The following is a 14,758-nucleotide window of genomic DNA, read 5'->3' on the forward strand; positions in this document are numbered from 1 at the left end:
TATAAAAAAACTACATTTTCTACGGCCACTTCATCGTGCAGTTCTCTGTCACCTCTTCTCTATTGTTTATTAACTTAGAGCCTTCAGGTATAGTCGCATCTTCACACAGAAACAGAGATCGTCTCAAGGTCTGGAGGAATAACGTAATCTCCACTGCATGTGAAATAAATCGCTATATTTTAATGCACTTTGGAAATGATCGAGACATGTTAAATGGTATTCCAAAAATAAAAGAATCTACTGGGGATGGCTGCTGTTACGCGATGTATTTTGTGTATCCCTGCAGCAAGCACTCGTAGTAAATGTGGTTTAGGTTATAGAAAAGCTAGCACGTTGTTAACATTTCGCAGCAGTCTATTAAATCCAGATAGTGTCAGTGATCTAGTGTTCATCAGGCAGCTATTGATTTTCTTGAAATGAAAAGTGTAGGAATGTACACTCGATCGCCAAAGAAACTGGTATAGGCATACGTATTCAAATACAGAGATATCTAAACAGGCAGAATACGGCGCTGCGGTCGGCAACGCCTACATAAGACAACGCAAGTTATCAGCATTTAAGTGAGTCTGGACGTGGGGTTATAGTCGGCGCATAAGCGATGGGACGCAGCATCTCCGAGGTAGAGATGGTGATTTTCCCGTACCACCATTTCCGAGTGTACCCTAAATACCAGGAATCCCATAAAACATGAGCTCTCCGACATTGTGCTGCGGCCGTAAAAATATCCCGGAAGAACGGGACCAACGATGACTGAAGAGAATCGTTCAATGTGACAGAAGCGCAACCCTTCAGCAAATCACTGCAGATTTCAATGTTGGACCATCAACAAGTGTCTGCGTGGGGACCATTCAACGAAACATCATCGACATGGACTTTGGGGGCCGAATCCCCGCCCGTGTACCCTTGATGATTGCACGACACAAAGCTTTACTCCTCGCCTGGACCAGTCAACACTAGATTGGACTATTGATGACAGGAAACATGTCTCCTGGTCAGAAGAGTCTCGTTTCAAATTGTATTGAGCGTAAGGACGTGTCCGGATATGAAGACAAACTCATGAATCTATGGACCCTGCATGTCAGCATGGGACTGTTTAAGCTGGTGAAGGCTCTGTAAAGGTATGGAACATGTGCAGTTGGAGTGATATGGGACCCCCAGTATGTCTAGATACGACTCTGACAGATGACGCGTATGTAAGAATCCTGTCTCTTCATCTGCATCTTTTTATGTTCATTGTGCATTCCGACGGAACTGGACAATTCCAGCAGGACAAGGTGACAACCCACACGTCCAGAATTGTTACAGAGTGGCTCCAGGAGCACTCTTCTGAGCTTAAACACTTCCGCTGGCCACTATACTCCCCAGACGTGAACATTACTCAGCATATCTGGAATGCCTTGCAGCATGCTGTTCAGAAAAGATCTCTACCCCCTCGTACTCTTACAGATTTATGGATAGCCCTGCTAGATTAATGTTGTCAGTTCCCTCCAGCACTATTTTACACATTAGTCGAGTCCATGCCCCGTCGTGTTGCTGCACTTTTGCCTGCTCAAGGGGGCCCTGTACGATAATTAGGCAGGTTTACCAATTTCTTTGGCTTTCATTTATAATGCTCTTCGTACGTATTTTTTTGTAAAAACATTCGTCTCTTAAATAAGGAATTTATTTATTTAAGGTGTATGTAGTGCCCTATTACTCACGAGCTAAACAGATCTTCTGTTTAGAATGAATCTCTTCTTCCGTGTTTGCCCTGAGTATCAAATTATTTTCTGTTTGAAATTAACTGTCACATTAGCATTCTTAGAAACATTACTTTTGCTTTAAATAAGAGAGAGAGAGAGAGAGAGAGAGAGACAGACAGAAAGCAAGGGGGAGAGGGAGAGAGAGAGAGAGAGAGAGAGAGAGAGAGAGAGAGAGCAAGAGAGGGAGAGAAAGCAAGAAAGAAAGTAGAAGGAAATAGCCATAGAGACAGGGAGTAAGGGGGAGCGAGAGAGAGAGAGAGTGAAAGAGAGAGAGATGGAGGTGTTGGGTTTGCGAAGTGCGACAAGGGAGAGCGACATATCGTCGAAGACCGGTCATCCCTGGTTATTTACCTAACTGCTGTCCAGACAACAGACACTGTGTTAGTCCATGACCGAACCGAGTCATGTGGAACCAGACACGACCGGCTCGATCCTCTCGTAAGCAGGCGAGCCGTAAATGGTCTAGTATCCTTTGTCACTTACCTAACGTCACTTTCGACGTTGAGGATTATGACCCTTCATCATGAAGACAACTATGCAGAAAGGTCTTCCATTTTCTCCGTTTCAACCATTACCACACACCTTAGGCGCAGTTCGACGAAGGGACATTCAAGGGAATTAAAGACACACTCGCCAATAGCGAAGCTTCGACCGGAAGGCTTAACTTCGATACTGAACTCGACCGGAAAAGCAACGATCCGCCAGCAACGTCATACAGAGGTCGATTGAAAAGATATAAATCCAGGATGCTTTAGTCAAAACCAATGAGAACTTCCGAAACAGAAGGTCGTTGTTACTGCAGCAAAGAGAGCAAAGTCACTAGCTGCGGTGCATGTAGTTTGGTGTAGTTGTTAGCGTCGCTAGCTTGTGTGCTGTGAATCACCAGCTCGATCTTGAGCACCAGAAATTGCTTGTCACTCAGTATTTACCATTTATGGAAAGCTCTGGCAGGATCTGATGATTGCAATGCTTCTGTATTCTGGAATATTTAACGTTTGTACAAATACAGGCATTCTGGAATACTCAATGTATGTATAAATAGGTTCACTTCAGTTATGGCTGTGTCTCAGTAACGAATGTGCCTTTAGATGTAAGTGTTGCTTTAATTGACGGCCCTGCCTCCAGCTGCTGACTTGATTCTGATTCCGACATGACGATTTGCAAACTTCGTACCTAACCGATTTTGCTTTTCTTTTTCTTTCTTTTTTTTACTTTTATATCGACCTTTAACCTTCGATTTCATTAAGTTCTCTTGAAGATAGTTACTTTTTTCAAGTACCCACTGACACTACGAATATCGTTTAAAATAAAATATTGGTAACTCAATATACTGAGATACGGAAAGACTAATTGATATTTCTATATAAAGTAAGCAGAATACTTCATTGCCGGTACCACTTTCTCCTAGGATCAGAGCAAAACTTATGAGAGCTGTTGCATCTACTGTTACATCGGTAAAAGTCTAGCTGCTGTTGACAAACTTTTTGTGAAATTTCTGCACATGTAAAAAAAATTAGCAAAGAATAGAATAAAAAAAAGTATGTGTATTACGAAATATGTGCCTTAATTATCGGCGTACTGTACAAGAAACTCGTTCTCTGTAGATGACTATGTGTCCACTATTCAATCAAATCCCAAGAATGGCTATACATAAAAATTTTAAACGAACGCTACTGGACGTGACTCATAGTTTTGCTTGGAGTGGTATAAATTTAAATATGGCAGTACATCGATATGCTGTAAGGGTAACAGAAGGTTCCTTTATTTATTTCCATGTTATTCCCTAAACCTATGTCTGCGGTTTATTCCATAAGAACTGCCATTTAGGAACCAGAACAAAGCGAGGCCTTATTTACAACAGTAAAGGTAAACGTCAAACGTCAAACATGCTTTACTAGTTCAACCTCATATACATTAGTAACCCTACATTACCCGCTGCTTCAACTTCACAATTTTTTGGCTGATGCTCTACCACTAAAAGTAATCGTGTTATTCATGTGACTCCTCTCAGGTTTCCCACCTTGCTTATTAAAACAATTTTATCTACTCTACAACAATGGAATTTTTCATGGTCATATGTGAGGTTGCCTTAGTGCACACTGCTTCAATCGCATAGACTGTGTGGCCTGTACGAATATCTTTTTGTTTTCCTTTAATCGAATTTTTATGTTGTTCACAAATTGTAACACCTTCTAAACTTCCACGCAAAGTAAGGTCATAGAACCACGATCTTGGCAAATGTACTTCTGAATAAAAAGCGATTGTAGTAGCGGGAGGCCAAGGTTTTTGTTAGTCATCCCTTTTGCGGCCTTGTGGTGGTGTTTCGATAGGAACATCACCCTCTAACACAAATTTCTTTATATGTAAGAGAGAATTGGAGTAGCAGTTTTCATAGATTTACCTTTAAATTTTTTGAGTGCAACGAAATATTTTCTTAACAATTTTCCAACCCTGTTTTACCCCATTAGTGGCTGAATTTCCAAAAACTCTGAAACACTAGTTTCTTTAATTTCTGACTGAGGAACCAAATATCAGTTTTCGTAGTTCTAGTTTGAAAATTTCCTCAATAGTGATGTATTTTCAAAAAGCTTTTCATCTCCCGTTTGACCCTTAGGAGTGTAATTTCGAACTATCCCTTCTTAAACGACGCCTCCAGTATAAGATCCATACCCTCTTCAAATTTCGAGTTCATATTATTAGAGGTCGGGGTTGGGCCATAATGACTCTCTAAATCAGTGAGACCCTCTTCCACCCCCTTAGGGATTGAATTTCCAAAGGCAGTCCGACGAATATTTTTTAATTTGTAACTGAGAAGTCACTTCCAAGTGTCATAGATTTAACTTTAATAATTCTTTCACAATGAAATATTTTGATAAAACATTTCACCCCACATTTTACTCATTAGATGTTGAATCTCCAAAAGCAGTGAAATGCATAATTTTTGTTTCTAACAAAGAAACTATAGGCAAATCTCATAGATTTATTTTCAGAAATGCTAACTTAATGAAATATTTTCATAAGACATTTCATTCCCTGTTTCATCCCAGTAGGAGTTCAATTTCCAAAAACAGTGAAACACGTATCTTTTTATTTATATCCGCAAAGTCAAATACAGATTTTGACATATTTAGCTTTAAAAATGCTTTCATAATTAAATATCTGATAAAACACCTCCTTATGTTTTAAATGTCATAAACCACTGAAACGCATATTTTTTTATATGTCACCAAGAAATAAAAACCAATAGCGATTGATGTGGCTTCAAAAATACGTTAGTAGTTCCTTAATAATGATTCATTTTGAAAAAGCTTTCACAGATTATTTTACGCTCATGGCGGTTAAATTTCAAAAAAATTGTGAAAAACTTATTTCTTTATTTCTGACCGAGAAAGCAAACACCTAATTTCTTAGGTCTAGCTTCAAAATGGCCTTAATAGCGACATGCTTTCAGATAACTTTTTATCTCCTATTTCACTCACCTTGAGGTGGAAATTTGAAAAATACCTTGTTAAACGACTTCTACAGTACAAGCTCAAAATCATCTGCAAATTTCAACTTTCTTTCCTTAGCAGTTTGGGCTAGGCGATGATGAGGAAGGGAGTGAGTCAGTCGCTTGGGACTTTGTCTTTTATGCATTATACAGAAATGAAAATCTCATCGCTGAAATTATGTACGTACCTCTGAGTGAAACGTAGGTTCGATTATCTTTCTGTGTGCTTTCCATAGTTCACCCTTACTAACGATAAGCCCATTGCCTGTATAGGCGAAGAGTGCGCGAGTGGTGAAGTCGTCTCTCTCTCGCATCTTGCACCCCACTAGCAGCCTTCTTGCATCGTTCGGCTGCGTCGCTACCAAGATCAGTTTAGGTCCTAAGTAGAATCTGTACATGAATTATCAAGTCAGCTACAGAGCCAGGAAATGAAGTATCAACTATATTTCTAGATTCTGAGTGCCGGAGCACCAGCTGCTCCAAGTCGCTAGCTGTATCACCTGGCTGCTAAGCTAACACCCACCTGAAGTTATGTGCCGCTTGGTGGCATTGTGGGGTTGTGACTTTATAGGGGAACTGGAGCATCTCGTGCTCCGGATCTCAGAATCTGTACTTAACTACTCAATAAAAAGGAAGTACAACTAATCAGTATAACAGTGTGCTACTACAGTTAGAGCACTAATGAATTATTCTGTCCAGTGTTCGTGATCTAGTCCAGCAAAAGTCTGTTTTGTACAGAGTTGTTTTCTATTTCTGATGGTGTCATCAGGAGAGTTTCTCTGGTGTCACCTCAGTGGCTCTATACCGTCAGAGCGAATCTATTCCAACAGCCAACACTAAGCCCCTTCAGGAAGCTACTAGGAGCCATGTCTCATAGAATGTAGCAGGGACACCTGTCACTTGACACTCCACTCCACCCCCTCAGTTATGCACTCAGAAATTATTTTAAATTAACAGTTCTTCTGGCGCTTTTCTTCTGTATACTCTTGACTACTCACATTGTTTGAACATCCACGTCTTCATCTTCATCTTGTAACGTAACACATTGTGTTACGAGCCCTGCCTAGAACTTCGCGTGTAGAACGAGTGCGTGGGAGGCCACACAAGGCCGGAGGGAAAGGATAATTCGAGAGTAAAAGAGTAAAATGTAATCATGTGACAGATTCGGGACGTTTTGACGAGGGACAAACCTCTGCTCAATCCATAATTTGCTTATCAATTTTATTTATATGTATCTAAAGATACAGTCGCGAATTAAAGCGTCTAAATACTTACAGAAACTAAAGAAACCTTGTACTAATAATTCCCTACGTACGGAGGAACCGAGATCCGTAGGCAGACCTCGGCTGCTATCATTCTGAGAGGAATTAATAAATTGTTCAAAATTGTGGGGATCGTTAAAAAGTTTCAAATTTAAACGGAACGTCTTTTTCTTCTTGAGACGCGCACGAACACATAGCATCCTGCTGTCTCAAATGCTGAGCCTGCGCCAGGTTAGGATACTTAGGGAGCAAAAAGGAAGCGGGCAGGTCTATGGGGCAGCAGGTGGCAGTCTGCCGTTTGCCCACGCAGCAAGTTAGCACCGGAACTGTTTACAGCTGTAGACAAACTAGTGTGAGGTGCCAACCAGCTACCAAAAGCCCTGTGCATCGTCGCTTCAGCCCCCATTCTGGAAAGTCTTCTTAGAAGGTCCACTACCTGTTGTCTCACCCGCGACCGCCTGTTGTCCGTTCGTACGCTCCACCATGCGACGGCAAAGCTTAACGGTTCGTGACTTCTGGCCCAGTCCAATAATGACGCTCGAATTCGATCACCGTTTTGGTCGTTCAGCAATCACGAATAGTTCGCGATGTTATGGGAAAGCAGCAGCGCCAGCCATGCGGTAAGATTCACCGGATTTTGCGCACCTCCCCCCCCCCCCTTCCTGCTCATGGTTTATTATTCTCTATCTGAAGTGTTTTCGGTTAAATTAGTGTAGATATGCATGAATTCTGTTGCTATATGTCATTCGGTGAATGTGTCTACGTCAGTGGACGTTGGCCTCTGTTAAGAGTGCGTTGTTCTGATCTCATTTCAGAATGTATTTCTTTGAACTACGTTCCAAATCTCTTATTTTTTGTTGCGATTTCTGGCACCTTCAAACAGTACTTATTAAAATCAGTGGCTCCCGGCAAGTAGGTCGTAGTTCATGCCTTCCCAGGGTTTGATACTGGATATAATAATAATATGAGATTCCAATGGCAGATCAGTATTCATCTCGCCTACTAAATGGACAATCTCTTTTCATTCAGGATACCTGGATATGGAAACTGTCGCTGTCAGTTTAGGTGTGGTAGTGCAATCTACAGGGATCATTAGAACTGCTGTACAGTAATTCCAAATCAAATTTTGTAACTGCTGCTGACTTCTCATTCTTGTCTGAACTCCTTTTATTTTTATATTCATCTAGTTTAACTTACAGTTTGTAGTTTTCTTTACTGCAGACTATGTAGCATAACTGTCTGATCTGATATCCACTCCCTATCTAAATTCAAAATATTAATCACATTCAGACAAATATATTGAGATGCATGCACTTCTGTAGTCTCAACAAATTGTATGAAAAGCGCTCAAGACATTTTCTAACCTGTATACAACTTTTGCACTAGTGTACCAAGGAACAAAAATCAAGCATAAAAAGTATGAAGTTCAAGAAACAACATGTAATGAAAAAAGGGATACCTGATTATGTAAATGTACGTATTACAGCCTCTACAAACGTAGAAAAACGCGTTAATGAAAAGAAATGAAGCTGAGAACACAGAAGAAATTCGTGAAAAATACAAATTGAAAGGCTTCTTGAACCAACAGCTTGTCTTAGCACATATGAATCATGGAAAATCTTACCTCAAGCTCATTTGCATCTAATAACATAAACAACGGCCAAATATACGCATGGAGAAACTGATGTGATCTGGCAAAGTCACACCAAGAAGCTTATTACTCTTAACTAGAAAACAAATAACAACAAAAGAAATACGCCAATAATTCAGATTTTACGTTATATGAAAGACTAATAAAACTTATTGACATATAGTTTGACGCTAAAAAAGAGGAACTATTTTATAAAGAACTACATAACAACAATACTTAATAATACTAATATTGAATCCACAATTGCCCGTACTGTTGTAGCATTAGATACAGTTAAGTTACCAACAATGGAGCAGAACCACATCAGCATCAAAATCTCAGTTTCATTAACAAACAACTACAGAAGGATAAAACTGTTAAAAATAGATTGATGAAATTATCAACTTCAAGAATATCAACAATAAACTGTAATCACACACTGCGATAGCAATAAATCAGACAAAATCAGTACAATCATAGTTATACAAAAAGAAGACTATGTTACAAAACAAAGAATTTTTTCAGGGGGAATAACATTTAGAAGTTAGAGAACAGACCAACGAACAAATTTCAGACACTTATTAAATTAGCTTTTAAAATGTATGTTTCTACATTGTGTTTAGGAAATGAATAGTTGTGCAAGGACTTAAACTGAAAGTGCAACAAAAATTACAAGAATAAGTGATTCCTGTTACAGCTGTTGTAAATTAAATAAGTAGTCCAACATACACTCTTCATACACTCTTACAAAATGCTAAATACATTGCTAACGAAGCGCTCTTCATATATCAAGAAATACTCAATGGATGTAATTGATCTGATTGAAGACACAAAAATACCAATTATTGGAAAATTTCTTGTCGTCAGATGTCTATTATCTATTTACAAATGTGACAGTTACTGAAATTATGAACGAAGTAAGAAATAATCTACTAAATTTGGCAAGATTAGCTAATTATAAATACATAAACTGATCAGTTTACTAGGCGATACATAAAAGCACAATGATGAGCTGGCTGTGGGAAACTGACTTGCAGGAACCTTGGAAAATATTTTCTTAGAGCACTGACCTCGTGTTCTGTCCTGTAATTATAGGATACAACTAGCATGATGTTATTAGCATGTGTTGTGACACCTTCAGTAAACTAACTCTTTGATGTATCTGTAACATCGGTTCTATTGTGATATTCCGAAAAATCTTGTGACCATCATTTCGTAAGTCGCCTAGTAATTTTGTCTACGCTTACCACAGCGCAACTCTAACTTTGACAGTCGTCTATAAAACTACACTAAAAGGATCAATGGAAATTCCCTTTCCTAAGCTGTGCGAACGGTGGAAACTAACATAAGTTATCGAAAACTCCGAAAATATTTATCGTAATCTCAAACAAATATTTTGACTTTATGTTGTCAATAACAGTCAGAGCATAATTAATCGCACTATTTATTGTCTTATCTTATCTAAATCCAAATTTGCATTCATTAGGTCCATACCGTTCTACGTGACTTTGTAATCTGTTGCATGTAAGTTTTTCTTGAAGTTTTCCTAAAGTCCTCAACAACGAAATTGAACTGCAAAATGAAGTTATTTTAGTAATAATAACGTTGCTAGATATTATGTATCCGACAACACAAAGAGACATTCATTTAATGAAATTGTTAAACATGGCCCAGTCTTTCAGGTTCATTTGGAGTAACTCATCGCCGCATGTGTTGTCAGAACCAGATACCATGCCTGTCTTGAGTCCATTCTTGTACAAATGGTATGACTATTCCCTCTCCGCCGCTGTGCTTTTATATCATTGCCCTTTTTATGTGGATATCGCCGTCCCCGTCTGGGGCGTCTCCTGGGAGTGGAGTCTCAATGAGATATTTGACAGAATCCTTACCATTAATTGTCACAGAATTATTAGTGTCCTTAATTCTGAGGTGATTAAAGATCTTTCACTTACAGTCTTTAACTGTGTGTCCCATTTGTTTAACTGCAACTGATTGTGTACATAGCAGTATCATTGTTCAATTTTTGTCCGCAAGATTAAATCATAATACTGTTGTTTTGCAGAAAGATATTCTGGTAGTCGCCTCTGTTGTTCCACCGGCCGCACAGAATATTTTAGTGCCTTCGGAGTACCGTCACAGTTACACTCAGATTTCCCAGCTCAGCTGGTTATAAGTAGAAGACCGATACGTTTGACAGGAATGGCCGCTTTTTGTACACTCTAAATACTGTTAATTAAATATCAGAGTAAGGCTGGGAATGCAGTGAACTCATCAACGCCAACGCTCGCATGCTGATAGGAAGAGTGGTATGTTTTCTGACACTCCACCCTAAACTTCCTACGATGATGGAGGTGTATTAAAGTTAGACCCTATCATCAGCGATCGCAGTCTTTGTTGTGCGTCAAAGTGGACAAACGACACGTTTGTTACAGTGGAACATTAATGGAAACAACATAGTATCCACTTCTGTCTATTCGTATCAATATGAACCGCTGCCACTACACTGGTGATATTGTAAAGTGCGGCGTACCTTCTTCCGTCAGGAATACCATCATAGAATATTTCAGCAATATAATAGTCGCTCACATGTGGCGAAGATTGTAAAATTTTCGTCGGTTTTAACTTTGCTTTACTGTGCTGTACCCTAGACTGAAATTAAGCCATCGAATACGGCGAATTATTTCGGAATCTTACTAATGGGGAAAATGAACAAGAAAGTGCCGCCGAAGTCATTGAAGTAGAGGAAGAACAGCAGCCAGTTTTTAGGCATAGACTGAATGTGCACTGAAAAAGATTATAGGTGGGAAGGCGGCAGAACTAGAGGGGCCGACAGCAGATGTGATTAAGGCAGCAGGAATCCAAAGAATGCAGCGGTTACATCGGATGCTCGGGGGTGACATGGAAAGATAAGAAACTGCCGGATGGTTGGAAAAACGGAAATATAATTCAACTGTTTACGAAAGGAAGTAAAGAGAAGTGCACTAACTACCCAGGAATCAGACTGCCCTATGATAATCGAAAAGATCGTAGAAAAGATACTGAGGAAGATTCTCAGAACATCTATTTGAAGAACAACAGCAGAACGATAGATCTCATATTATCACTCCGTCATTTAATGAAGAAGAATTGAAAAAAAGGAAAACATCTGATAGTAGTGTTAAGGAGAGATGAACAACGAGGTAATTTGCTTTCTTCGCTACTCTTCATTGCACTTATGGACATAATCATGAAAGAAATCAAGGAAGTAGAAAAGGTAGAACTCATTGCTTTTTCTGCTGCTGATTACGTCGCGATTTGGGAAGAGAGGGAAATGAAGGTTCAGAGGAGACTGGATTACTGGAAATAGACTAAGGAATTAGAGTTGGCTGTGAGTAAGAGAAAGACGCCCGCCTGGTTAACTGTAGGCGTATCGGTCCCCGGCACGAAACCACCCGTCGGATTAGTGTCGAGGTTCGGTGTGCCGGCCAGTCTGTGGATGGTTCTCCATCTGTCTCGGCGAATGCGGGCTTGTTCCCCTTATTCAGCCTCAGTTACACATTTCGACGATTGCTGTGCAAACACTGTCTGCGCGCACACACACAACACCATTACCCTACCACGCCAACATTTGGGGTTACACTCGTCTGGTGTGAGACTTTCCCGAGGGATCCACTGGGGGGCGAACCGCACAGTAACCCTGGGTTCGCTGTGGGGCGGTGGTGGGATGAGTGGTCTGCTGTAGCCTGTTGTGGGGTTGTGAACCACTGAGGGCTACGGCGTGGACGAAGCCTCTCCGTCGTTTCTAGGTCCCCATATCGAAACAATACAATACAACAGAAAGACAGTGGTACTGAAGATGAGTAGGATACCCACATCATGTTTCGTCATACAAAAGGAGATAAAGTTGAATGAGCGAAGAGTTTCAGTTATCTGGCTGTTGTCTTCCAGTGTGATGGAAATGCCAGATTGGAAGTTTTAAACAGATTAGCAAAAGCATCCAACTTCTCCCAACTAGTACAAAACCTAATATGAGACAAGGTAGTCTCTTTAACAGGTGAACATATCATGCACAAAATGTGTCTGCTGCTAATCACGACGTGTAATATGGAGATATGTGTCATGAATACGAGAGATACAATTCAGATGCAGGCATGTGAAATGAAGTTCCTTAGGTTAGCTCTACAAAAAAGCAGTAGAGACAGAGTCAGGAACGAGTATATAAGGAGAGACATGCAGGTGACCTTGACCATGGAGGAAGGAATCAGCACTGCGAGAGTGAAGTGGTTATGTAATGTGAATCAAATACACCGAAATGGCTTCACGTTAGTATTTGGTGATGGAGGTACCTGGAAAAAGACCGATTTGGTGGTCTAGGAAGAGACGGACACACCAGAGGAGAGGAGAACAGTAATGTGGCAAGCAATGGTGAGAGAAATCAATGGAGGCATTTCGTTTACATAGTTCCTGTCCGGACGCTGGAAGAAAATCGTGATGCTGCTGACAATGATGACTAATATTGCGTTGGAACGTTTGGTCAGTAACTCGCTCACTGCAGCTCTGGAGCAATCACAGCTGAGTGTGTGCCGCCACGAATTCCTCTGCTTGCTTCAAATGGCTCTGATCACTATGGGACTTAACATCTGAGGTCATCAGTTCCCCAGAGCGTAGGACTACTTAAACCTAACTAACCTAAGGACATCACACACATCCATGGCCGAGGCAGGATTCGAACCTGCGACTGTAGCGGTAGCGCGGTACCAGATTGAAGTGCCTGGAACCGCTGGGCCACTCTGGCCAGCGAATTCCTCTGCTGTGCCAACATTTTTATCTCAGAATAGCGATTGCAGCCTACGTCCTCAATTATTATCTGGATGTATTCCAACCTTGCCGATTCTGCGGAGAAACTCCTCATTCTTTGCCGTATCAGTCCATCCAATGTTCAACATTCTTATGTAGCATCACATCTCAAAGGCTACGATTCTCTGCGGTTCTGCTTCTCACATTTTTCATGTCACACTACCATACAATAATGTGCCCCAACCGTTCATACTCAGAAATTTATTCCTCAAACTATGACCTAAGTCTGATATTAGCAGGCCATTAATGCCTTTTTGCCACTGGGAGTCTGCTTTTTATGTCCTCCTTACTCCGTCCGTCATCTGTTATTTTGCTACCTACGTAGGTAGCATAATTCCTTTATCTCGTCTACTGTGTGATCAACAATTGTGATGTTAGGATTCTTGATATTCTCATTTTTGCTGCTTCTCATTTCGTTTCTCGTCGAATTACTCTCAGTCGACATTCTGAACTCAGTAGACTTCTCAGTCCATTCAACACATGCTGCAACACTTCTTCACGTTCACTGAGGATAGCAAAGTCGTCAGAGAATCTTATCATTGATGTCCTTTCACCCCGAATTTAGGTTCCCCTCTTCAAAGTGTGTTTTATTTCCTTCACTGCTTCTTAGATGTAGAGATAGAAAAGTAGGGGCAAAAGACTGTATCCCAGCCTTAAACCTTTTTCAATCCAAGCATTTCGAAATTGATCCCAGTCTTATTGTTCCCTCTCTATTCTTATATATATTGCATTGTACCCGTCTTTCCCTATCGTTTACCCACATTTCTCTCAGAATGTCGAACATCGTGCACCATTTTACACTATCGAACGCTTTTTCCAAGTTGCCACTTCCAATGAACGTGTCTCAGTTTTTCTTCAGTCTTGCTTACATTACCAGACGCAACGTAGGAACTGCGTCTCTCGTGCCTTTATCTTTTCTAAAGCCAAACTGATAGCCATGTAACAGATATTCAGTTTTCTCTTGCATTCTTCTATATATTATTTTTGTCATCAGCTTCATGCTTCAGCCCTTAAGCTGACTATACGATGATTCTCGCACTAGTCAATTCTTGCAGTCTTCGGAGTTGTGTGAATGATGCCCTTCCGAAATTCTGATGGTGTATCGCCAGTGTTATACATTCTACACATCATCGTGAATAGCCGCTTTGTTGTTGCTTCACACAATGATTTTAGAAACCCCGATAGAATATTGTCCATCCCTTCTACCTTATTTGATCTTAAGTCTTCCAAAGCCGTTTGAAATTCTAATTCTAATACTGGATCCCATATCTTTGCCCTGGTGACTCCTATTTCTTCTTCTGCCACGTTGAGATGTTTTTCCCCTCGTAGAGGCCTTCAGTGAACTCCTTCCACCTATCTGCTCTTTCCACTGCATTTAACGAAGCTATTCCCTTTGTACCCTTGATGTTACCACTCTTACTTTAATTTCACCCGAAGGTCGTTTAGACTTTTCTATAAGCTAAGTTCATTCTTCCGACAGCTATTTCTTTTTCGGTTCCCTTACATTTTGCATGCAGCCATTTTTCTAAGCTTCCTTGCATTTGTTATTTCTTTCGTTTCTAAGCGATTGGTCTAACTGTAGTCCTAAACTGTTGAGAACATTTTTATACTTCTTTCTTCCGTCGATCAGCTGAAGTATTTTATCTGTTATCCATGGTTTCAAATCATTCGCCTTCCCTCTGTCTACAGTTTTCTTTCCAACTTCTGTGACTGACCTTTTTGGAGATGCCCATTCCTCTTCAATTGTTATTCCTTCTGAGCAGTTCATTAGAGGAATTTCTATAGACTCAGAGAACTT

The 14,758-nt window shown here is 40.4% G+C and overlaps 1 protein-coding gene across 7 annotated transcripts in view; it reads right to left on the reverse strand.

Annotated features, from left to right (window-relative positions):
* LOC126175202 (cytochrome P450 4d2-like) overlaps positions 1-14,758 on the reverse strand; it is a 160,743-nt gene that overhangs the window by 103,476 nt on the left and 42,509 nt on the right. For 6 of the 7 annotated variants that reach the window (XM_049921805.1, XM_049921806.1, XM_049921811.1 and 3 more), the window contains one exon: positions 5,421-5,622. In XM_049921805.1, coding sequence (XP_049777762.1) covers positions 5,421-5,622 — 202 coding nt within the window. Of the gene's footprint in view, positions 1-5,420; positions 5,623-8,118; positions 8,186-14,758 lie in introns of all 7 variants that reach the window. The other variant, XM_049921810.1, reaches the window with a different exon arrangement.

Source organism: Schistocerca cancellata, chromosome 3, assembly GCF_023864275.1.
Source record: "Schistocerca cancellata isolate TAMUIC-IGC-003103 chromosome 3, iqSchCanc2.1, whole genome shotgun sequence".
Lineage (NCBI taxonomy): Eukaryota > Metazoa > Arthropoda > Insecta > Orthoptera > Acrididae > Schistocerca > Schistocerca cancellata.